This window comes from Athene cunicularia (assembly GCF_003259725.1).
Source record: "Athene cunicularia isolate RWA chromosome 4 unlocalized genomic scaffold, athCun1 chr4_part3, whole genome shotgun sequence".
Classification (NCBI taxonomy): domain Eukaryota; kingdom Metazoa; phylum Chordata; class Aves; order Strigiformes; family Strigidae; genus Athene; species Athene cunicularia.
Window position 1 is genome coordinate 21,153,624 of NW_020799100.1, and position 24,905 is coordinate 21,178,528.

Below are 24,905 nucleotides of genomic sequence, written 5' to 3' on the forward strand. Positions count from 1 at the left end.
TCTGCCCCCTCAGGTTTGGAAATGCTGTGGTGTTTCTCTCTAGAACACATGCTTGGAAACAAAGGAATCCATCCCCTTGGTGTTTGTAACCACGGTGAAGCAGGCTGCTTCGCTCCCTTGTAGACATGCCCGCAGCTTATTCACGCTTTTCATCTCACCAAGAACCCAGGAGGAACCAGGCTACGGTTTTCCACTTTCCAGCCGACTATGCTGCGTATCCTGCCACCTCGCAAATTCTCAAAAACTCAACTTTCTGCTTTCCCCCCCCTCCCTCTGTCACTTCCCCGGGAAGGGCTGCCTGCCCCCTCACCGCCGCCTCACCCAAGGGGTCCCCCTTTTTTCGGGGGGAGCCGACTTCGCGGGGCAGGGTGAGGCGTGGGAAGGAGCGGGGAGGCCGGTGCGCTTTGTGTCGCCGTCTTAACGGCCTCCGTGGCCCAGTCGTCGGTTCCCGGTTAACACCCAGCGCTGGAGGTTTGCTCTAAACTCAGTTTTAATGGCCGTAGCTCCTGTGGAAAGTTGCTTTAACTTCTGAAAATTTGATCGTGCTGATCTGGATGCGCAGCCAGGTAGGTCTTCGCTAGGAGAGACCCCTTTGCTTTTTCATTGAATAACTTACAACAGCGATCATACACACACGTCACAGAAAGGCCCAGCAGTGTGTGAACTGAGGTTTGGGTGCTTAAACCTCGTAAAGAACGAGGAATGACTTCGAGAGTGTCTTTGAGGTATTGCTTAGCGCTGTAGGTGCATCCATAACCAAGTACCAAATTCAGTGTAAAAGAAAATAAATGGCAAAACTGGTTACACTGCGTGTGCACCTCAGCAGAATGTGACCCTCAAGTGGTAAAACTTTTGCACTTTTAAATCAGAAGCGTAGGATTGCGTATCAAGTATCGTCAAGTATGACAAATAAAAGATTACACCTAGGTGTATTAGACACACAAAAGATGGTATCTAAATAAAGCTGCTTAAAACTGGTCAGACTTGCTTTCCGTGATGCAGTAGGCTTTTCTTATCGTCAGTGAAAAGGTCTGCAACAAATTCATCTCCAAGCGCAAAGTGCACAAAACAAGCATAGGTTAAAGTCTTGGCAAGAGTGAAAGTACATTCTTTAAAGGATCTTGTTGAAATTTTATTCTTTGATAAAAACTTATCCTGAATTACTGAGTGGTTTTCCTTTATAAGAATAAAGCCATGAAGTTTAAAATTTCTTCACTTTTTTAAAAAAAAATTTTCTGTAGTTGTGTCTACAGAGTGCCACTTCCAAGTACTGTAATTACTGGACATGCATTTCTACACCATGGCTGCTACACTTTAGCACTTTGAAATATTCTAATGATCTAATAATGCTTGATGCAGTCCCTGTACCTTAATATTAGAGAAATCTTAATTATGTTAGTGAAGCTACAGGTAAGGATTAAAAAGTCAGCCGAAATATTAATGCTTATTTGTTAATCTTATGGTTTGTAAAAATAGGATGCTGTAGTGAAGGTATGAAGCTTATTGAAGGCCTGAGAACTTTCTTAGCCCTGTTGGTCTGTTCTTTAATAATATTGCGGTATGTTAGTGTTAATCAGACAGCGTATTGCAGCTGAAAGCTGAACATTTGTGGTTATTGTGCATCTTGGTATTTTTTGGATGGATAAATGCCCCTACACCAAGGCTGGTGCTACTTTCGGAGTGCTGCATTCGTGCACAGATTTTTGCCATAAATATTATATTGGCAGTTGGCAAGAGGGGCTGGAGAACCAGCCCTGGCTCCAGCCCAGCAAAGCTCAGACAGGTATTTCTGCTGACGGTGGTGACATTTCAGTTATCTTTGAATACTTGACTGGGCTGGGGCTAACAGAGACCTGAGCTCGGCAGTGCACTGCTGTAGGAGCCTGGTTCTGAAGTCACCCTCCTCTAGCCCACAGAGCACAGGACAGTGGATGTCCAGCTGAAACAGATCTCTGTTCATAACATCTGAAGGCGATTGTTTGCAACAGTTGTTCTTTACATTGCGTTTTCCTCAAGCCCGTACATGAACTACTTACTTAACAGGGTCTGTAAATAAAACTATTTCAGTCGTGCTCTGATTAAAATGAGACATCGTGTTTGTTACGTCCGTCTTGCATTTGGCTAGCAGCGTTTGAGACTTCGTTTCTATCAAACCAGTTTCTTCAAGTTGCGTATGAAACTCCCAGATTACATTAACAAGTGCTTGGTATTGTCATAACACTTATATTAAGTGCATCTTGGGGATGTGCGGTACTTTTCACTTGTTGGAATTCCACATTGACGTGGCTTTGGGATTTAACAAAGGCTTATTTTATGTTAAAATGAATTTTGGTTTGGTTTGGAATCTTCACTTAAGCTTAACTTTATGGAATTAATTATAGCCTATAGTACTTACTGCAACCTTATGTTGTCAATCTGATTGATTTTGGTGACCTTGGCCTCACTGGAACTAGAGTCACCAGTGTTAGTGTGAAGTAGTCCTGCATTTCCAAGACTAACTTGTGTTTACTGGTGCTCTTATCCACCCGTTGTGGCACAGGAGGAAAAAAATCAGAGAAACTGTTTTCTCCGAGGAATCTGCTTGTTGACTAAATTAGGATTGCGTTATTAGGAAGAAGTACGTTTCCAGTGAAGCAGTGCTTTTGTTAACAAAGTAAAAACAGCTAGCAGGGGAAGAATGCGATCTTGAAGGTAGGAAACAATTTTTCATTCTTCAAGGCATAAAAAGAACATGAACTTTTTGAAGAAGTTTAGGACTGATTTATTTTGCCTTTTTTCACGGTGGTGGTCTTTGAAGTGCTGAAGGTTACATTTTGGATCATACACTGTGTTGTTCCTGCCTGTTCCTATATTCCTATGACAGCATCACTTGTGAAGCAGTTTTGTGACTGTGGGGATTCCCTAAGCCTAGGTAGGAAGGGTCAGTGTCATGCGGTTTAAGCTTCAAATATTCAGTGAACTTCTTTCCTCCTAAATATAGGATTAATAAGTATTTTCACATTAATAAAAGTAGGTACGAGGGCGTTGATTATAATCAACTGTTATAGATTATTAAAATATGATTACAGTCTACAAAGAAACAGTAAAAGTTAACACTTTGTTGACCAGGCTGAATGAAATACAAAGATACTTGGGATTGAGCAGAACAATTGGAATTTTCTGCCCATTTAAAAGGAGTGTAATTAACCAAAGTGCTTGCTGTTTGCTATGTGGATATTGTGAATTGCATAAATGCGACCTCATACTGAAATATTTATTTTTGAAAGAAATACTTCAGAACTCAGTTGCTTAATTGGCTGACAGTGACAAGGAAGACAAGGCTGAAACAAAAAAGTGACTGGAAATGAAAGTATTCTGCGAGAAAACTGGGCTGCTCTGAAAGTTGCTGCCTTCCAAAAGGCATGTTTGTGAGTTGAGCTTTGCTGCTATTGTACATCAACTGTTGCCCATGCCAGTTTAAATAAATACATCTTTGATTTTGGCCACTGTTTTCAGTCCATCCTCTTAAGCATGTTCTGAGCTTGGTCTGTCAAAGGCCACTGAATTTTGTCAGTGTTAGGAGTTGCATAACTCCTTTGTGAGTAATTACTGGCAGTGACGTGGATGACTCAGCTACCTAGTTCTGTGCATCTGAAAATCTCCACAATTAGGTGGTGTTATGTTAAGAAAAGAAAGTAATAGTATTGTGTGTAACTTGAATTAAGTGCCCTCAGCCGTGGCAACGATGTACAGGGTTTTTTTTAAAGGCAGATTGTTCTCATAAGTCTTTATAAAAATAGTTGTTTTTTTTGTTTGTTTTTTTTTTTTTTTAAAAAAAGCACATTAGCATTCTGAAATAGAAAACAATTAGTTCCTTTATGCATTGAAAAGTGCTTTATGCATCGAAAAGTGCTGCAATGTAATAATGATAATAATTTTGTTTTGGTATCCCACTTTTGAAGATCGTTTTGGAAATCTGCTATGGTATTCTGAGCCTTGAAAAGGAACAGGGGGTCTGTTTGAGGTGGCTCACCTTGGTTCCCACAGGATAGCCTGGGAGAGACCTCACAATAACCCTGGAGCAGAAGAATGGTATGATTTAACTCGTAATATATAGAATTTTAACATTTACGTAGATATACTACTTCACTACATTAAAATTTGAAATGTGCTGTTTTCATCAAGTTTCAATCTTACCCTTTTCCATTATTCTTTAATCTGCCATTTAACACAATCTCCAGAGTGGCTGCTTTATGCCCTTTGATTATGGAAGTAGTCTTTTTCCCAGACAGGCAGTAGCGAAAAGATCTCAATCCTTTTACTAGTTCAGTGATCCTGGTGCTTATGGTTAGGTTTGTGTCTCATTATAACTATTACTAGTCTGAGGCACACGTAATTCTCCCCTGATTTCTGATAATGAAAAGGATCAAAATGTTCTCTTAAAATCAGTAATTATATGTTGCTGAAGGTTTGTTATCTTGTCTGAATGTGTGATTTACTTGCCACAGGAAAATAAGCTTATAACTTTCCCTAGCAGTTGATTATGGATTTAAGTTTTGTTTGGTGTTTGTTTTTGTTGGTTGTTTTTTTTTTTTTTTAAAGCAGCTGGCCTTATCTTCCTCTTTTATTTGGTATGTTTAAAGAGAGTGTATGTGTGTTACCTGCCCTCGTCCTTCTGTGAGAGGGATTGCAGGACAGGCTAGCACAGGGTTTGTGCCGGCAGTGAGCGGGTGAGAAGGAAATTCAACCCAGACCTGCGGAGTCTCACGTGGGCACGGCCATCAGCAGGACATCCTTCCTCTGGTCACATCGTGGTAGGGTGGGACTCAGCTTTCGTTGGTGTAACTCCGTGTTGGGGAACACTAATGACACCGTTCGTCTTCTGCTTCGTGGGCTTGGCTGCTCTGCAGGGGGGAGTTGTTCCTTCCCAAAAGCATTTGAGCCCAAATGGTAAAAAGCATTACATCCAGTTTGGGCACCTGCGTGCAGTAATGATATCTACTGCTTAAAAAAAAAAGACTATTGCCTGGAGAAAAGTTGTGGATGTTTTATTGGAAGAACAGGTGCCTTTAAGCTTCAGTTTCATTCACAGTGTCTTTTAGATACTTAAAAAAAAAAAAACCCCACCCCAAAAAAACCCCTTCACCTGTTTGTGCCCAGAACCCCCAAATTTCTCAAGCCTATCTCAGCAAATAAGAATCAGTAGGCCCATGTGTTGCTAATTAAATTAATGATGCAAACTCTCTGCAGATGTAATTCAGAATAAATGAGGAACAAATGTGATTGTCTTAAGAGCATTTATTTTTTCCAGAGGATTTCTTTTCAAAGTCTTTTCAAAAGAATTGGGGTTTCTAACGTAAGCTTGCACTCTATCATTTTGAAATAAGGACTTGAAGGAGTACTTTTGTATGTGGGGAAGCAAACTGGTTAGTCTTCATTGGGAAGAATTGCGAGGTGTAGGTCTGGTGACTGTAGCTGTAGAAACTTGGGAAATTAAGCGCCGTGAAGGAAGAACCGTGGAGGATGCAGAAGCTTTTGTTGATCCTCATGTAGACTTTTAGCTGTTTGAAGCCAGTCTATGTTATATGTGAGTGGTGATGAAGAACGCTTCCTACTTCTAATAATATTATCATTATAAAGTTTGCAGTTCCGTCTATAAAATGTTTAATTCTGCTTGAATGCCGAAATGAAGATGTGTAGAAACAAGGCAGAATGAACCAGAGTTACATCTTCTACTGTTTTTCCTTGTAGTTAGGCATTTTTCCTGACCATTTGTCTAACTTCTTTCGGCCAAAACCTATAGACCCACCAAACAGTAATGCATTTACCGTGTAAACAGTTAAAAAGATCCTTAATACTGGGGGAGCAGGTGGTTCAAATCTTTGGTAATACTGGGATTCCTCTGTTCTGCTGTAATTATCGGAGGAAAAAACATGTGCAATAGTAGTTAAGCCTTTTACCAGCCCGCAAAAGCCCTTTGGATATTCTCCCAAGGTAATAGGGTATAGTTCCAGGGAGTCATGGGATCCATCGCAGCTATTTAAATCAGAAGGCAGATTGCGCTGTGTTACCTCAGAGGCAGTTTGGCATCAGAGGATTAGGTCTCTTCACCTGCACCTCTGGAAAAGTAAGTTTCTTACCTGCCAGGTGGTCTGACCTGAACTTTGTTCTCAATTTTTTTTATATTGTTGTTTTGGTTATTTTTACACTCATCAACGATGTGGAGTAGTTTCTGTATTTTATTTTTTTTTTTTAAACTTCTATTTGGAAAGTATTGACGCTGTTTGCCTAAATGTCTGAGTTTAGTTTGTGTGTTAATGAAAGTTAATATTTAAAATGTTCGGTTAGCTGTAGGACTTCATTCTTGAATCATTTTGCTGTTCAGTATTGCTGAATGACTCTCCTTTAGAGTAATGGTACGTGCTTCCCTTCACCTGTTCTCTTTGTAGTGATATGTGCTTTCTGGTTCTCAATAATAAATTAAATTTATGTATTAATAAATTCTTAGTAAGTGATGACTTAGAACAGGACTATTTTAACCTCTATATATGTTTGTGTATACATAGTGATGATTAAATCACTAAAAGGGGTCCCACTTGCAGAAGCTGAATTTTGTATTTGGTTTCCGTAGAGGTGGGAATTAAGTATTAATTGTAACTTTTTTCTTTTTTGCCTAGTATGGGGGACAGTGGAAACTTCTAGTTGCTGAACCTTGGCCAATAGAAGTAACTGAACAGAACGATAATGATTAGATTTTTGTTTTTGAATTTTTTTAATTGAATAACTAACGAATTACTAGACTTTGTTTGCAATCCAACAGGTTTATTGTTTGTTGTTTAATTTAATGGACAGTGACCAGAGTTCACAAACAAATAAGGCAAAAGTGTAGTCGTGTATATCGGGCGATAGAAGTAGATTCATGCATTTGAACATAAAATTCTTTGGACTGAAAATTGGCAGGCATCCCAGTCTTTGTAGTTATAGAGAGACTGGACAGGAAAAAAAACCACACATGAGCAACAATGAAGGGGAAAAGTGTACAGTAGGAAATTGTTAATTAAGATGACATTTGATTACCCGCCATAAAAATCCAATAACTTACTGTATTTGATTTGCTAGGAAGCTGAAAGTAAGCTTACATGGCATGCCCAGGAACTATCTAGATCACATAACATGCTGATTTTCGGTTCAAAACCCCATTCCACCAGTGACAGCTTTCTGTGTCTGATTGCCTGGAGTTAAGCTCCTGTTTTCAGTGTATCTGCAGTTCTTCTGGCTGGTAGTATTGGTTCCAGGGCTTAAATTTAGGTAACAAAACTTGATGCTGACCGTATTTAAAGAAAGGTGAAATGCACGCTAAATTCACTTCAAATTAAAGTCCCTGAGTGAAGAGTTGTATCATGTTTCTGAGCACCTGGAGTGGAAACCCATTTTGTAACTAGGTCTAAATAAGGGTTTTTTGATGGCTTTGGTGGGCCTCACTGATTCATGCTTGAACGTAATTTGGTGATACTGTGAAAATAATTTACATGGCAGTGAATCATCTGAAAATAGGTTGGAGTTCATATCTGGTCTGAATTTTGGAATTCTTGATGTATTCAATTAATTCATACAATAACAAGTATTGTGGGTGTCTTGTCCCTTCCAATATCTGCTTTGGAAAAAAAAAAAAGTTAAAACCCCCCAACCCTTACGTAATAAATTAGTTAATAGCGTTGGCTTCTGTAGCATATGTGAGGTTTCTGAATCCAGGGTAACAGGTTAGTGGGTTTTGGCCTTGAGAAAATGAGGGTGGCAGTGCATGCTAGATATGAACGATGAACATGTGTTGAATGTGCCAGTTCTTGGTTAAACTGCCGAATTGTAGTTCATGTGAAGAGTATGTGTGTAAACTGTCGTTAAAATAAATAGAAACTTAGAGAAGAGTGAAAGTATTAAAACCCTCATGCTACTTTCCTTTATTTTTATTTTTTTTTCTGTGAGGTTATAGTCTGAAAACAAGTGCTAGTATCACGGTACCAAAATCAGAGATTTTGTTTTATAAGAATCATTAATTTAGGACTTGGCTCTTAAAAGCTCTACTTGAAATCAAGGGTCCTAGAAGAGGCAGTGGAAGTGGCTGAGGGTTTGTTTAGGTGACGCAATCCTGGTGGTATAAACCTGGCCCTTCAGCCCTACCTGTTTGTCGAGTTTTCTGGTTTTGTTTTTAAACAGGGGCATGGTCTGTGTGGCATTTCAGGATTCTTTGTAGTCCTGTGTTTTACCAATTCACATACAGATAATCATGCTGTATTTCGGTGTCTTAGGCATGTGCTTTAGATAAATTCAGAAGTACGAGAAAAAAGATGTCATTACCCTGTCTACCTTCATTAGTTCAACTTCTGATTTCAGGGGAAAAAAAAGTAGCTTGAGTTTCATTCTGTTTATTTCTAGTTCATATTTTGTTGTGTGAGATCTATGCCACATGAAGGTAGCGATGCTGAACAATTAATATGTGAAGAAATCAGCAATTATCACTAGCAAAATCCATAATTGGCTTCACCCATTTTGTTGGGTATTTCCAGTTTTTAATTAATGCTTTTCATGTTTAAATAGAGCATGTCCTTTATTTCTGTATTTTTCTTAAAGTTTCAGTTGTTAAGCAACATTATATTGTTTGTTACTTACAGCTTAAACTAAGTAAGATAGGCAACTGCTAGCAAGTACTGTGATCAGTTCTGAGCATGTCACTTACTTGCTTCTGTCCAGCTGCATGTCCTCCTTTCCTGTCTCTGAAAGGTGTTACTTTTGAAACCGATCCACAAATATTTTGATATACAGATCTACAGTTTCTCAAGTACTTCATTAACGTCTGGGTATTCTGTTTGCTGGGTATTTAAATAACTTTCGAAACAAGCAAATTTTTAGATTAATAAATTTTTAAGGAAACAGGTAGTTTTTGTGCATAAGAATTCTCTGATTGTATTCATTCTACCTGCTCTTGCATTTCTCCCTCTTGCCCCAAAAAGTCTTGAAATCACTTTGGAATCTCTCCTCCTTAAACGTCAAATTAATTTTCAGCAGCAGATTTTAGGTTTCTGAAAAGCATCCTCAACACAAATTTTGTATGTAACAAGAATTTTATGTTAGTGTCATCTTATATGGATGTTATCCGTACCTTTTAAAGAAGGAATTTTAAATTATTTCCAATTAAATAACGCTGTGGAATGGCATTTACAAAGGGATCTGCTAAATGATACATAAGGGAGATGCTAAATATAACTACCAAGTAGTAGTTGTTTGAAACTACAGTTTTAAATTAGAGCAACAAGAGCACCGGTTTTCATTTGTGCACTCTGAAATGTAAATTGGTCAAATTATGAACTCTGCTTATTTGAATTTGTTGGGTCTTAATGTTGGTTTTGGTTTTTTTTCCTCCCCTCTCCAGCTAAATGGCCTTAAAATGGCAGATGAGCCTATGGAAGAAGGTGAACCGTATTCCTACCATGTAAGTATATTTGACAGATTTCAGTTTAGACACTCATTAGCATGACTCCCTTTTGAAGCAGAACTTATGCATTCCCTGCTCTGTAATAATTTTTGAGCCTATCATTTTATTTGACCTGATCTGAAGAGGCTCTAAATCTCAAAGATGATTTTGAAAATTAGTACCTGGCTAGGAACCAGAAGTGCTTTGTTTGGGAAAGTTTGCTGCAGGAGGCAGTGAGGGATCTGTGAATGCTCTCTCCAACCTCAGAAAATGCACAGTCCAACCTTGCACCTTTCATACACCATGTGCTTAATGTTGCTTTTATTACACTGTTATTAGTTCTTTCTTAATATTTTTTAATGTATTTGCTGTACATTGATCTAGAAGGTACTTAATTTCTCCTATTTTAGAACAGAATTAATTTCTACACCAGTATGTTAATTTGGCTTTTGTGTCGAAATATCACAGATAAACCGTGTTGAGCATGATTTTGTGCAGTGTCTTGGCGATGTGCATATGTAGGAGATGCTGAAGATCAGTGTTCTGTATGCTGGCTAAATCTTGGACTAAACTTCACGCTAATTCTGTGTGTGGCGAAATGCCTGACTTTGCAGGAGAAAATTGGCCCTCATTTTTCAACACACCCATCCATATATTTTTGAACAGGACCATGGGAGAAGGTATCAAGTAGATCTTATTGGCAGCTTTAACCACTGCTTTGTATTGCAATAATAACTTTAAGTGATTTGGAGAATAAACTCTTGGGGGTAGAAACATGCGGTGCTTAGACATTTTCTGGTGTGAAGTAAGTAAATAAACAGTGTCGTAGTCATCTTAAAGGTAGCAAAGAAAGATGAGCATTGGGTTGTCTCAATCTTTCCCTGCACTTGAACCAGAAAGATGTTGCTGAGCTTGTTTGTTAGGTGCTCGGAGCTACATACCAGTCAAGCTGTAACGAGGTAAGATGGCACAAAGCCATAACCGATCGCGGCGGTTCTTTCAGCACTTTGTCTTCTGTTGAACCTGCTGGGAATAGTTACCTCTTGTGCAAGGCAGCTCAGTGGGAGCTTGTACCTGAGCCCTGAAGTAGATTTAGCTCCTCAAGCGGCAGAGCACAAAATCATACAACCGAATTTGCAGTTCATGGAGGCCAAACTAGAAATTAAAATGAAACTGGCTAATATATCTGTTAAACTCTTTACCTGCTCATTTCTTGTTGGTGATGCAGAGGTCTTTTTATACTTCAGTCATGCTAATTTTTAGTACTTTAATGATAGTTAAGTAGGTGAAATTATAGAGACATCTTTCATGAAGGTAAAACACTTTATAAAAAATAACTCATTTCATACATTTGAAATTATTCTTTATTTGCATGGCAAACACTTTTCTCCTCAGTTCCCATTTAGAAATGCTCTGTCAGTCTCCGCAGCAACCACATGTGATGTCACAGGCTAATGACTCAAGGTGGGTGATAAACAGAAGAGCAGGTGAACTTCTAAAGATCTTTTCTCATGCAAAGGTTCACAGTGTGAAAGAATACAAATTAGGATGGTGAAGTAAAAAAGCTTCTTAATAGGGTATTTACGTATTTCATAGAAAGAACCAGCCATTAAGTCTGTTGTACAACTTGGTTTATAACTAGATGACTTGCTGCTTTCATCTTGACTTGAAATGCTAGTGCTCCTACCTGCCTTAAATTCCAGGCATTTAAAAAAAAAAAAAAAAGAATATATGTGCATCTTTTCTATGAATATGTTTATGCATAGTCAACAAGATGGATGGATGAAATGATGTTGGGATGTAGACACTGTATCATCAGTGTATGTCAGCTGTTTTTTTTTTTGTGAACAAATAGGGAAATAAAGTAGTTTAGAGTGTGGATTAAGGAAATAACTTTGCGACCTAGCAGTGCCTTGTGTTAACATTTAACCTTTGCATGGGAAACAGGCAAAACAAACAGGCCTTTTCCAAAAGGAGTATGAAATAAGAGATATAGGGGAGGGGAAAGGGTTCATATGCAATAACTACAGTTATGTGAATATACGAATATGTTAGTCTGAACTCCTTCCTCCCCTGGACAAACAAAGCAACTGAGGCATAGACAATCAATGCAGCATGAGGATTGCCCCCCCTTTTTAATTGTTACAGTAAGTATGTACATGGTTAGATGATCAGATTTCTACCCTGCATCTCTGGGTAAACCTGCCTACAGTATTTAATTTACATACTTCTCTATCAAGTCTGATAACACTGATTATAAGTTTTAATGCATGGTCTTGGGCAGCAAGACATTCCATAGTCAACCTGACTATAGAACTATGTTCTTTTTCTTTCCTGAAACCAACTGTTTCGTCGAGTGGTCAGGTCTTTTTCTGGTGTTTGTGCTTGTCACTGAGGGAGAGCAACGCACTGTAGGTAGGTAGGGTGTTTCATCTTTCAAGATGAAGATCTAAAGAGAGGATAGGAGGACAGTTAATAATCATTTGGATACCCTAACGATGTCCAAAACGGGTGGGATTTTCAGTTGCAATTGGGTTGTATTTGCAGCGTGCAAGGAATTCATTGTTGTTCTTGATAGTGCTGGGTGCCGCTCATTTTGTATGTGCGAGCTCAGGTTGCTGTTGTAGGCCTTAGCACGTAGTTTTTAGTTTCAAGGGTGCTTATTTTAACATCTCGCTTGTTTTGGCTCACGGAAACTTCTCTTGCACCATAAAAGCTGCAATACATCATCTGATTTGTTTTCATCATGAATGTTTGTCTTTTCACAATTGTAGCTGCTGTGCCCGGCTTTGCTAAAAGTGTGAGTAACAGGAAGAAGTCAACAGAACAGTAAATCTTTGAGCTACCTGAGAATAACCCTCAGCTTTCTGAAGGAGGTCTCCACACAGGGTAGTCTCTCTGTGAGCTCTCCACCCCAGAGCTGTGTTTCTTCTATTGGATGCAAGATTTCTCGGCGTTCTTAAGATGACTCATATTTTATTTATGCTCCTCAAATGATGCATGTTCCTCTAGCTACAAGCGGATGACCATATTTATTATTTGCTGCCGTGAAAAGCAATAATTATCTAAAATGATGAAATTAAATTTAGCTTTCATTAAGACTCTTTCAGAAAAGGGCAAGATGAGAATAGTAATCCCTGGAAAACTAAAGGCTACTAAAACAGAGGTGAAGCACAGAAGGATCATCTTGGACTTGGTTTAAAAATCTGTATGTTTGTTCCTTTCATGTGAGAAAATCCATCTTTACTGTAGTTTTATTTATGACAAAAGGACATGAGCGTTCTTTTGAGAATTTTACTTCAGTTTAGAATTTTGAGTTGCATCTATTTATGAAAGGATGGTTGGAAAAACTCTTTATTTGGACAGCTTTCTTTTGTGCCTTATTAGAATTTCAAATATTTTTCTTAAAAAAAACCCAAACCAAACAAAAAAGCCCCAGAAAACAGGAAAAGAGCAGGCATTTACATGCACTTCTAATGAGAGTTGATTAATTCAGGCCTGTTCATTGTTGTATTTTGTTTGCCTTGAAATATTAGGATGAAGGAAGTGTGAAAGAAATTCCTATTACACACCATGTGAAAGAAGGATGTGAGAAAGCAGATCCAGCCCAGTTTGAATTACTTAAGGTTCTTGGACAGGGATCGTTTGGAAAGGTAAGATAACAAACTTGGTTTTCATCTGATGTCCACTTTGAGCCTGCTCTGTCTTCCATTACTTCTGTAGTACTGCAGGGTTAGGTATATATGGATACACTTGGAAATTGCCATGTTTTGGAGGAAGTTATCCCTCCTGTTTTGCAGTTGGATGGGGAGGACGGGGTGTATGTGTGTTCGTTTTTACTATGATAACATTTCTAACCACATTTTTTTGAGGAAGATCAATGTCTCTTTCCATAGACCTTTCCAGACGTTCAGGAAAGGTAGTGCTGTACCAAACTTGCAGGGAACGTTTGAAAAGACACTGACAAATTGCATCGTTTTCCAGCCTTGCTCTGGTGCCAGGGGAGCAGTGGTTATAGCAGGACACCAAATCATATCAGGCAGAGAGGCAACAGCCTCAGTCTCTAGCAGAAGGGTCAGTCGGTAGGCAATTTAAGGATGTCTGCCATGGAAAGTTACTTTAACCATGCAGAGGCATGTTTGGTTCATCTGGACTGGCATCTGCAGCTTCATGGGAGCAGTGGCACCAACAGCAAGGGATTTTACCAGCTGGGTTATAGTTAAGGGTGGCTTTTATGCAGCAGCTCTGGTGTTGACAAGCTCCGTTTGCCTAATACCATGGCTATTTGGCATAAACTCGTAGTGTTTTCACAGCCTCAATTCTTTAGTGCAGCATCTAGTGGGGAATCGGAACGAACAATATCTGTTTCACATCTTCTGTAGCTTAGGTTGATGCTTGGGAGGCACCAGTGGTGTAATGGACATCGATAGACACTTCTGGGGGAGATGATGATTTGTCTGTTAATGATGGTACTTGGCGTGCTGTGAATGTTTGACTTCTTTCAATATACTAAATCCGTATTGATGCACATACAGAACGGCTGCGGTAGATTGGAACTTGAACCAAAGTAATAATAAAGTAAATAACCTGGGAAATGCATCTCAGGTTTGTTATTTTGCTTTATTTGTCAAGTGATCTACAGCTAAAAGACTCAAAGTGAACAATTGCTCAAATAGCGTATAGAAGAAATGTGGCAATTTTTTAAGAGTAATTTCTTTTTGTAATGTGCCACTTGATGTCACGTTGCAGAAATAAAATTAAAAATCAAATGTCTCAGTTACTACTTGGAAACACGTTTGTTGAAATGTTAATCCTAGTATATAAGAAGCTAATTTATTTTTTAAAACCAGACTCTCGAACTGCATCTTATACAACACAAAAAGTAGATGGTCAGCTTTACATGTGTTTCCATTTTCCTGTTGTTCTGCTGGTTCTGTCTATCTCATGGCAGGAACAAACCTCTGCATATAGTTGTACAAGAGGGAGGGAGAAATTTAGACATTAGGAAGGCATTCTGTGGATAAGCGATAGTTCGGAAAATAGACTTTATTTCTTAATGTTTTACAGATTAACAAACATGTCTTTATCTGGTAATGCTGGTTGCAAATTCCCTCATACACTTCTCTTCAGAGATAAAAGGCTCTGTGCGTTAATTACTCCTGACTTGAGATGCCTTAAGCTCTTTTAGGATTCAGCACATCTGGTACAGGCATCTTAGTCTTGACTCAGACTCTTACTTCAGAGAGTTCAGACTTCTGAGAGCCTAAGGAGTGCTCTTGGTCAGTGCCACCAGCTTGGCGAGACCTCTGATTTAGAGGATTTGAAACCTGGCAGCACTTGGTTCAGGAACCAGCTTTAAGAATTAGATGATGACTGCTGCGCATCTGGGCAGAGCATTTTTTATCTGATATTTTTTGCTTTCTATTGACTAGAGAAAGCAAATAACAAGGATCAATGGCTGTTGCCTTCATGGTGTTAGTTTCATAGCTCCGAGGGATCTCCCTCTGGTTTTGGCGACACATGGTTTGTTTGCTCCAGGCTAGTATAGAGCTACAGCCCATCCTGTCTTTTTGGACATCTGTGCAGGGTTTAACGCTGCTTCACAGAAATAAAGGGTTAAACCTCGTGTCTGTTACTGAATTTCTGTCTTCAGCCTTTGAGAACCTTCTAAGGCTTCAGCACCCCGTCGGCTGAAGATGATCTTCGATTGGCTTAGGTGAATCACCGTGCACAACGTGTGCCCGTCTTGATTTTGCTTTGCAGTTGAACAACAGATCGTCCCATCTCCTCAAGATGCAGGATTATGGAGACTTTGTCTGCAAATTAGATGGTGACAGAGTAGTTTTCAGTGGTGGCTATTTTGGTCCTTATTAGGTAGAATTTGTAACTGGCACATGAATTCCTTACATTCTCACAAGCTGCTAGCTACTATGCACTAAAATATTTATACATGCTCATTAATAATTTACTTTTATAATTGTGAGTGTATAAATCTCCAGGTGTTTTCTTATTTGCTGATGTTTGAATTCATTTCATTTACTATTTGAGCATCAACATCAGCAAGAGGAGTGCTGTAGGTCAATCACTAGGCAAAACTTAAACAAAACAAAGTGTGAAAACCTTGAAATGTGATGACATTTTTCTTCTAACTTCAGCTTAAAGTAAAACCAACCCCTCTCTCAACCCTGTACAACTTGGTCAGTGACAGTGTATGAATTTCTGATTGCAGAGTGAAAAAGTTTATTTGATTATTTTTTAAAAACAATTTCTAAACACTTAATAATTTCCAACAAAGTATATACGTGAATAAATTTAGCGTTAGTGAAAATCTGAATAAGGTGAGATCAGAGAGGCAGTTTTGGGTAACTTTTAGCATTCTCTTGTGACTTGTTTGCACTGTTTAAAAAAAAGAAGTACATTCCTTATGACCAATAATTGCTATTGCAAGAACAACAACTTGGAAACAGGAGCACATACCAAACAATTTTCTAAATTGAAAGACCTAGTAGTTAGAATATTAGTCATTAGAGGTATATGCATTTGTACTGCGTGATTCTAGCTAATATTATGCTTTTCTTAGTGTCAAGTTATACACCATCTATCTTTAAAACTTCTTTAGAAAGAAAAGAGTAGAAAAACCTGTTGGAGTTGCTATTCCAGAGGGAAGGTGAGGTTTCCTTGCTTTTGTCACCACTCTTGTGGAATTCATGAACATAGCCTGTTATGTGCTGAAAACTTGGGTTTTAAACCTCAAAAATCACTTAGGAGGTGGCAGACCAGGTAGAAATGTCATTCTCCAAGAAAATCATGTAAAGAAACACATATATGTAAGTAGTTACCAAATAGGTACTTATTTAAATGGCTTGCTCTAGGTAAGGATGTATAGTTTATGACCAAACTGAATACTTCAGAGAGCTTGGTGGTGCATGTACCTCTAATCTGTTCAAGGGGATGCAATTTTGCCTTTCCTTTCAAGGTGTGTGTTTAGGGAAGAACACTGAAAGCTGTCTGAAATTAATAGGATGTCTGTGATAGTTGTTTATTTGATTACTAAGCTTACTTAGCAAAAAGATTTACTGTGAATATTTGGCATCTTTTCATTCTTAAGTTTTTGAGGAATGGGATGGGACTTGGGACATGCTATCTCCTTGTCTGTATTAATGAAGTTAAAAGTAAAGACGTAGTAATTGTTTTTAGTCAAGTTTATATAAAAGTGGTGTTTATTTTACCAGGTCTTCCTCGTACGAAAAATAATTGGTCCTGATGCTGGGCAACTTTATGCAATGAAAGTATTGAAAAAAGCTTCTTTAAAAGGTATGTGTATCTTCTGAGTTGGAACTTTAGAAAATAGTTTTTATTGCACCTATATGTCTTAAATGAGTCTTGTAGATACTTGTTTTTAAATTTTTTTTTAATCTTAACTATTTTTCAGTGTGTTCTCTGACAGTGGCTTTTCTATAGAGTAACTTGTAAGTTCATGTTTAAAAATTATTTAAAATCTGGCTTTAATTATGTGGTATAAAATACTCGTTCAAATTTAAAAATTGCATTATTTAATTCTGTTTAGTCTTTTCACTATATTAAAACAAATTAATTTAATAAACAATTTTCCTTATGTCTTTTGTTAAATTAGAATTCTACTGTAATTAAAATTAAGTAATTCCCTCTCGTTCATATGTGGCATAGCAAGCTAGCTTGCTGTTTTGGCTTTCAGAAGACACTTTAATGGATGCAACTCCACTGTGTGTAAATAGGGACTGTTAGTAGTTGAAGAAGAAAAAGTAATCTTAAAAGACAGAAAATATATATTCAGTACAGATAGTACAGCAGCCTGGAAGTGTAGATGTGAGCTTTTTTCTTGAAAGTAATAAGGTTTATCATAAAACACTGGGATGTTTTGGAAAAAAAAATGTAGACATGAAGAAAGCTGAGGCAGGTAAGAAATAAAATAGTTTTGCTGTCTAAAGGCATGTGTTTTGTGGGAGACTGAAAAATTAAAACCAAAGTATCAAGGAAAAGTACTTCTTCAGACAGCAAAGACTTTCCTTATGCTAATTTCTGCTCCATTTATCTTACTGAAAATACAGTTGTTTCATACTAGTATGTTTTTCTTTTTTTTCCTCAGTCCGGGATAGAGTTCGTACAAAAATGGAGAGAGATATATTAGTAGAAGTAAATCATCCATTTATCGTCAAACTGCACTATGGTTGGTATTTTTTTGTTACAGTTTCTTTCAATATTTGAAGGCATAGCTGATCTTGTTCTTTCTCAGTTTTGTTTGTAGTGTCCATCTTAGTGCCCAAATTAGGTTCTTGCAAGTTTAAATCACAAGACTAAAAAAGGAATGTAAATACACACGTATATAGAAGTCTTACATAAAGTCCTTTTGAAATTAAAGATTTCCTGGAAAATTCGTACAAGTTCTGCAGAGATTTTTTTACTTTTCATTGAGTAAAACCAAAACAAGGTAATTCACATACTTGGTATTTCCCTGCTTGACAAAGGAGAAATAAAAGAACAGTATTTTAATGATCTCTTATGACTAAGGTTGTCTCTTGTGAAGAAGCGAGTAATCATTCAATAAACTACCTCGTGTGCTGCTGAATTATTTCAGTTCCATAACAAAACTGTTGCCTTTTATTGAAATTTCCAAGTTGTAAAAGCTTTCAGATCTGTTTTGTAGATCATCTTTGTCGTACGACTATTGATTTTATCTTTTTTAAAATTTATTTTAAAGCCTTTCAAACTGAAGGGAAGCTATATTTAATACTGGATTTTCTCAGGGGAGGAGATGTATTCACGCGATTATCCAAAGAGGTAAGTACCTAAAATTTTATCTCCATTTGCTTAGATGGGTTTTTTGTCAGTATAGGGTTGTCTCTGTAGCTGTTTTATTTCTTGCCATAGTCAAGTTTTTAAGAACTTATTTGGTCTGCCCTTACATATTCTAGAATATATTCTACAACCTTAAAAAACATGAGTGTATATTGATTACTAGCCTACGTTTTTAATTTGGTATCTGCAAAGTACAGTTAATTTGTCTAAAAATGTTTTGTTGCCTGGAAACCGAACTGAAGTAAATAAGATTAAGCAATAAAGAAAGGGGATGTATAGTTCTCGTGCTCATAGTCAGCTTAGGTGCTCCTGGAAGCCCACATCTGTAAGAGATTTCTGCTGCATTGTAAAATTTCATAATGCTGTAATACAAATCCTAGTGCTTAATCTCACCAAGTGCGAACACGGAATGTTTTCGAGATCGCTCCCCTCCATCGAACATTGGCACACAACTAGAACCTGCATTTCTATTTTTGTTTTCTGGAGAGAGATCTTCAGAGAAGGGGATATGATGCAGTGTGTTAGTATTTTTTTTTTTTTAAACATTTGTCATCAAATATTTATTATACGTTACCTTCAGTATTATAAACATGTTTGTAAGACTTTTGTTTTCTTTCTGCAAACCTTTCATAAAGATCTAAATTTTTTTATGTCAGTTTCTCAACAACTTCAGAGTAAGAAAGCTTTTCGGTGTTTTCACCAGTGCCAGTACGTTTATATTGCTAATGCATGGGAAAACCCATTTTCTTAAATGAGAACTGGGTATCTGGCTGATTTTTTTGAGAGGGGGAGATGGTTGTGTCCCCAGTATGTAAGGTCATGAGATAGTTTGTTGTTTGTTTTTTTTTTTTTCCCCACCATATGCTTTTTGTAAAAATAAATCTTTAGTTAAGGAACAGGCAAGAGAGAAGGAAGAACTCAAAGGTGTTTGTGTTTTTTTTTTTTTTTTTATAAAAAGCTGACCTTGCTAAAACAGTGATCATGTTTAAGAATTGAGCTCAAAATTAATTAACCTTGAGGCTAAAATGTATGTTAAAAGCTTAAACAAAGCGACTGACTTGTAAAGGGTTTTGGAACAGTAGGTAGGAAAGAGGTCAATCTCTGCTTTGATATAGGATGTCTAATTATAGCGGAAAATCTGGTATAGCAGGAAGAACTATTCTTTTGCACTAACACAGCTGGGATTACCGAGTATGCAACTTTCTTAAATAAGGGATGCAAGTCTATCCATAATAATACTGGTTAGGTGGTTGAAAGAGGTATGTATTCCCTTTGGGAATAAAGAAATAATAATAGTCAAGTTTTCTCAGTGTTAAGTCTCTACATGTTTTTTGGGAAGACTTCAGTTACCTTCTGTGATCACTTTTAAACACTTACTGTGTGTATAAATAGCAAAAAAACCCCCAAACCCCAACCCAAAAAACCAAAAATCAGGCCTTTTTATTTTCTGATGGGAAGACAAGATATTTCCAAAAGTACATGATAAAACATAGGCAGCAGACAATACACATGAAGGTAAATTCCCCATGGCGTTTCATGTTTTCCACACAAGGATTGTTTTAAATTAATGGGGCTTAGTATGGGGTGATTAAAACACTTTTGTTGGTCTTTAAATTCTAATGTGGGTATGAGAGTTTCAGCTGTGAAAGTGAAATGAGTATATAATGAAGTTTTCATTGGTAATATTTAATGAAGTCAACTTGCATCATGTTTAATTTGACACAGAAAGCAGTTTTAAATGAAAATATTATTGGGAGATTGTATAATTACCATTTAGCATTATTCTGAGGTTTGCATTTGGGCTACTGGAAGGAGGAGTGATATCCAAGGGTTTCTTCTTGCTCTTTTGGCTATAGGTGAGAGAGAGTATCAACCATTGCTCTTTAAAAAAATCAAGGTGAAACTTTGCAGCGTGACAGCCTTATTGTTCACACGGTGTTAATACCTATCATTATGGAATATTTCTGTTGCCAGTAGACGAGATTACATGTGCAGTTTGAAGTACAGATCAGTGTACTACTAAATCAGTAAGCCCAGTTTACCTCAAGTCTTGTTAGCTATCAGCTGTGCAGTTGAGATGGCTGTTCTCCTTGTTCCTGCTGTTTTCAACAACAGTAGTTCACTTAAACCTCAAATTCAATTCCAGTAATTTCAAGATTGCTAGCTGCTTCAGTAATTTGTAGAACATGACAAGAGATAAAGCAGGTATGATTCTTGCATATGAAATTAGAAGCAACATGTTGAGTATTTAAGCTAGAGGTGCATCTCTCATGCTCTATAAGCAACAGCAGTCGTTTTTTCAGTATCTCACTAGGGTTCTTCAAATCTCATTTCCTAAGAAAGACAGAGTAGGTTCTTCAACTCCCACCGCAGATTTTCTTGTCATTGTTATTTTCACCAAAGTGTTTTATTTTGCATACTTTTTTCTAAATTACTTTTTTTTTTTTTCCTTACTGTTAATGTGAATTCAGAGACAGTTACCTAATACAGCAGCTGTATACGAAATTTTATGATGCAGTGGAAAACAGTCTGTGTAGGATTGCGGCAGGAGGAGTGCTGGTGGTCAATAACCCCACATATAATAATTAAATTAATTACTTTAAAAGTTAGCTAATGCTCTGCAGGAACCGCTGATGTCTTAAGTACTGCGAGTATGTTTTTTGTACACCTGATGATTAGCCTGTATTAGTGTATCATTTCTGTTAGGTGAATTCATGAATTGCAAGTTTATAAGGTACTTCTAAAACTAACTTTGAAATTTAGGCAGACAGGACTATTTTTTTTAGATTGCAGTTTTAAAAACTGAAGACAAGATCAGAAGGTAAATCTATACAGTTCTTATTAGGTTATGTTTACAGAGGAAGATGTGAAATTCTACCTCGCAGAACTGGCCCTTGCTTTGGATCACCTTCACAGCTTGGGAATTGTATACAGGGACCTGAAGCCAGAAAAGTAAAGTAAAATGTATTTTACCACTATTATGTGTATTTTGCTTGTTGCTTTGCATTTTTTACTGTACTGATGTAAAAAAATACAAATATTTTTGTTAAACTACGTAAACAAATATAAAATATAAACCATGTGATTTAAATGAAACAATACTAGCTTGTTAAAATTAGTAACAAGTTGAACCTCAAAATTGTTAACTATTTTATATTTTAAATGTTGTATTTAAACATTCCTCTTTATGTGTATTGGTGAATGTGAATTTTAATTTTCAGCATTTTGCTTGATGAAGCAGGACATATCAAGTTAACAGGTAGGTAACACTTACTAGTATAGCACTTTCTGAACGTTTTTCTATATAAGCTTTTAGTTACAAGCCTAAGATATGTATCCCAATGTCCATGCAGATTCCCTGGAAGTTAGTTTTCCTGTTGGCTGATATTTGCATGGATCAAGTTGCAGTCTTGGCAGCGATATTGCTGTAAAGTGCAGGTCCTAAATGCTGTGGTTAAAACAGAAGAGATGTAGTTGAAAATACAAAACCGGACATCGAATGTGTTTTTTAAAGGAGCTTTAGTTCAGGTGGTGGTATGTTAGTAACTAAAAACGTCCGCTATTCCAGTTAGAAAGTGAGCTGTATCAAGATTTACTGTTAAATGTCTTTTAACTGAAGATCAGGAGGTTATAGACCCAGGCTGAAGTTGCTGACTGTGAGACTTTTAAAAGGGAGCAGAGGTGCTTTTGGCATAAAATGATTTTAGTGCACAATAAGACTTCTGAAATACTACTTTTTTTTGTGTGTGTGTTTCTGAATTATCACTTTTAAATGCATGTAAAACTGCAGAAATATGTTCTGTGAGGAACAATTAAATACATATATTTTAAGAAATTATATGTGCAAAAACTGTTTAGAAACCAAATTACTATAAATTTCTGAAAGCTTTTAAATTACATTTAAGGTGGTGCTTTTGTATTCTGAATTTCATTATGTATTTTGATCTATAGTTATTGTTATTAGATTCCAAGAAAAAATGAACTTTTTTAAACTCTGAGACTTGATGAAGTAATGAGGATGGAAATCATGTTTATAAAATGCATAATTTCTAAAATTCTGCTTTATATATTGAAATCCAATTTAATCCTAAAATTCTCACTTCCTTCTGAAACTGGAAAGAATAATTGATGGGGTTATTGATTAGCAATCATTTCCCCTTTGATAAAAGGGTGTTTGAGAGCCTCGTCTTGAGAGTTGGGATAATATCAAGGACCTGTGTATTCAGTGGCATTGTTCTAACTAGGAAAAAAAAAGTATATTCTGGGAATAAAGTGAGCAGATATGCAAAGACTGCTGAACTTGAGTCAGGTTGCAGAACCATGTTGTCTTATATAACAACAATATTTTTAGGCTGACTTTATTTATTCATCGTTCTGTAATACTAGACCATGCAGACTGCGTTCTCTTTGATACTCAGTTTTATTTCTATCCCATTTCTTTCTGTGATTAAAGCAGGCAGTAAACAGAGAAAATGAGAACTTTTGATTATCTTAAGGTTCTAAATGTGCAATATTTCAGGTACTGAGTTATTTTGAGTAGTAATATTGATGGCTTATCATCAATTTAATGACTTAAAGAATGGTTTTGGTGGTATGTAGTGAACCAAATGTCTGCTGTATCTCTAGTTTTCTGCAGTTTCTTGTTTCATGAAGAGCTAGGGTAATCACATAATAGTCCTGAAAGCAGACAAACAAAAGCTGTCAATGCTTGGATTTTGAATTGCCGTATAGAGTATTGTTGTTTTGTTTTGTTTTGTTTTTTTCTGAAGTTCTTTACTGGCTGTATTCTTGTAATGCTGTTGTTGTAGACTTTGGACTCAGCAAAGAATCAGTAGATCAAGAGAAGAAGGCCTATTCTTTCTGTGGTACTGTAGAATACATGGCACCTGAAGTAGTAAACAGGCGAGGGCACAACCAGAGTGCTGACTGGTGGTCCTTTGGTGTTCTCATGGTACTGTATGCTTCGTTGCTTACCTTGCTTAAGGTCACAAATACACTGCCTATGTCTAAGTGAATGTGAAATAAAGTAGTTAGAATAAGCTTGTCCAGCTCTAATTACACATGCTTGGGAAAGGGGAAGAGCAAACTCAATAACTGAATTGCTACTGAAGTAGCAACTCATTTGAATAAAATTGACTTTTCACCTGCTTAGCCCTGTAAGAAGTACTAATCAGGCACATACAAATCATAGGTGTAGTCCATTAGTAGTTTAGAACAGTTGTAGTCAGTGTGAAACTTCAGTTTGTGTATTTATTTCACATTACTTGATAGTTAAAGAAAAAAAATAACCCCAAAGACTTGATTGGATGGAATATTAATTACATTTTTGTAAGAGCAAACCTGTTGAATGAATACTGGAGTGGAGTAGTGACATAAGCCAGTAACTGCGAGCACTTACGCCTTTGCTGTGATGTGTTAGAGCATCAGGCTGAAATATGCATATTAACATTAAAAGTAAAGTACTGGTTTAGAATTTATTCTTCTTGCTGTTTTCATAATATGACAGCTTCTAAAATTGGGTTATGAAGAGGATTTTATTTAATTAAAGTAGCTTGCAGATGTAAAATATTCCTACGTCATCATTACGTTACACTTGCCACTGTCGTTAGCATGTAAACAGCCAATGAAAAACAAAATTTTAGATTTGTGAACTTTTTTGATAATTAAAAGCTCAAGCTAGTATGTCTAATGTAGTGATAGGGCAGAGTACAGTGCTTAACACTTTGAGCAACTGGGGTAAGAGGTGTTGATTTAGATTTGTTAATCTAATTTGTTCTTTTCAGTTTGAAATGCTTACTGGTACACTACCATTTCAAGGTAAAGATCGAAATGAAACTATGAATATGATACTGAAGTAAGTATATCTTCTTACTTTTTGGAAAATCAGAAAATGTCATTTTTAAACACATTTTAACAGCTTGCTATAGCTCCTTGCGTTTGAAGAGCATTAAGCTAGAGCAGGAACAAAAAAGCCAAGGCCCCCGCAACAAGGTTTAGATCCCAGAGTGTGCAAATACTGTTAAATATCTGCAGGAATTAAAAATCTTAGGGATGAACTTGTAGGTGTGTAGTAAAGATAAAAACGGTACGGTGAATTAGACCAGCATTATTTACCACTCGTGGTTATGCTCTCTTGTAATAAAGCATTACAGCATACCTTATTTTGTAAGCAGTAGTTAATCGGATGTTGCTCTGTGTACGTATATATGGAGAGAGCACACTTACGTGCTCACATTTTTCATATTAAATTACTTCAGTGACAACAGAAGCTGCCTAACAAGACAAACTGGGTAAACTGGTGATTAGTAAGTGAAGTTGTTGGGCAAATATGTTCTCGTCTTTATTTGTGCATAGTTAACAGAGAATTTCCTTGAGACCACATGCAGAGCCTTGGGCCTTTTGAGGGGGTGACAGAGAAAAACTCTGTTCTTACCAACACATGGCAGTTTGAACTTACCCTGAGTATGAGTTTATAGTGATAATGCTCCTGGAAGTGGATGGCTTGGATCACTAACCTCACTTGGAGCTCTAAGTGATGCTACAGTTCTGCAGAATTTCTTGCCTTAGCGTAATCGTTTTCATAAAATAAGCTTTGTGAAGTCAGTCAGCTTTTATAAGATGG

The 24,905-nt window shown here is 37.0% G+C and overlaps 1 protein-coding gene across 2 annotated transcripts in view; it reads left to right on the forward strand.

Moving 5' to 3' along the window:
• The first annotated feature begins 370 nt into the window (after window positions 1-370).
• The window catches only part of RPS6KA6 (ribosomal protein S6 kinase A6), a 41,085-nt gene continuing 16,550 nt past the window's right edge, over window positions 371-24,905 (forward strand). The window contains exons 1-10 of one of the 2 annotated variants that reach the window (XM_026848390.1): window positions 371-566; window positions 9,407-9,466; window positions 12,985-13,101; window positions 16,681-16,762; window positions 17,574-17,654; window positions 18,186-18,265; window positions 21,129-21,235; window positions 21,505-21,542; window positions 23,092-23,234; window positions 24,067-24,137. In XM_026848390.1, coding sequence (XP_026704191.1) covers window positions 555-566; window positions 9,407-9,466; window positions 12,985-13,101; window positions 16,681-16,762; window positions 17,574-17,654; window positions 18,186-18,265; window positions 21,129-21,235; window positions 21,505-21,542; window positions 23,092-23,234; window positions 24,067-24,137 — 791 coding nt within the window. In that variant the 5' untranslated portion in view covers window positions 371-554. Of the gene's footprint in view, window positions 567-6,067; window positions 6,107-9,406; window positions 9,467-12,984; window positions 13,102-16,680; window positions 16,763-17,573; window positions 17,655-18,185; window positions 18,266-21,128; window positions 21,236-21,504; window positions 21,543-23,091; window positions 23,235-24,066; window positions 24,138-24,905 lie in introns of those variants that run through there. The other variant, XM_026848391.1, reaches the window with a different exon arrangement.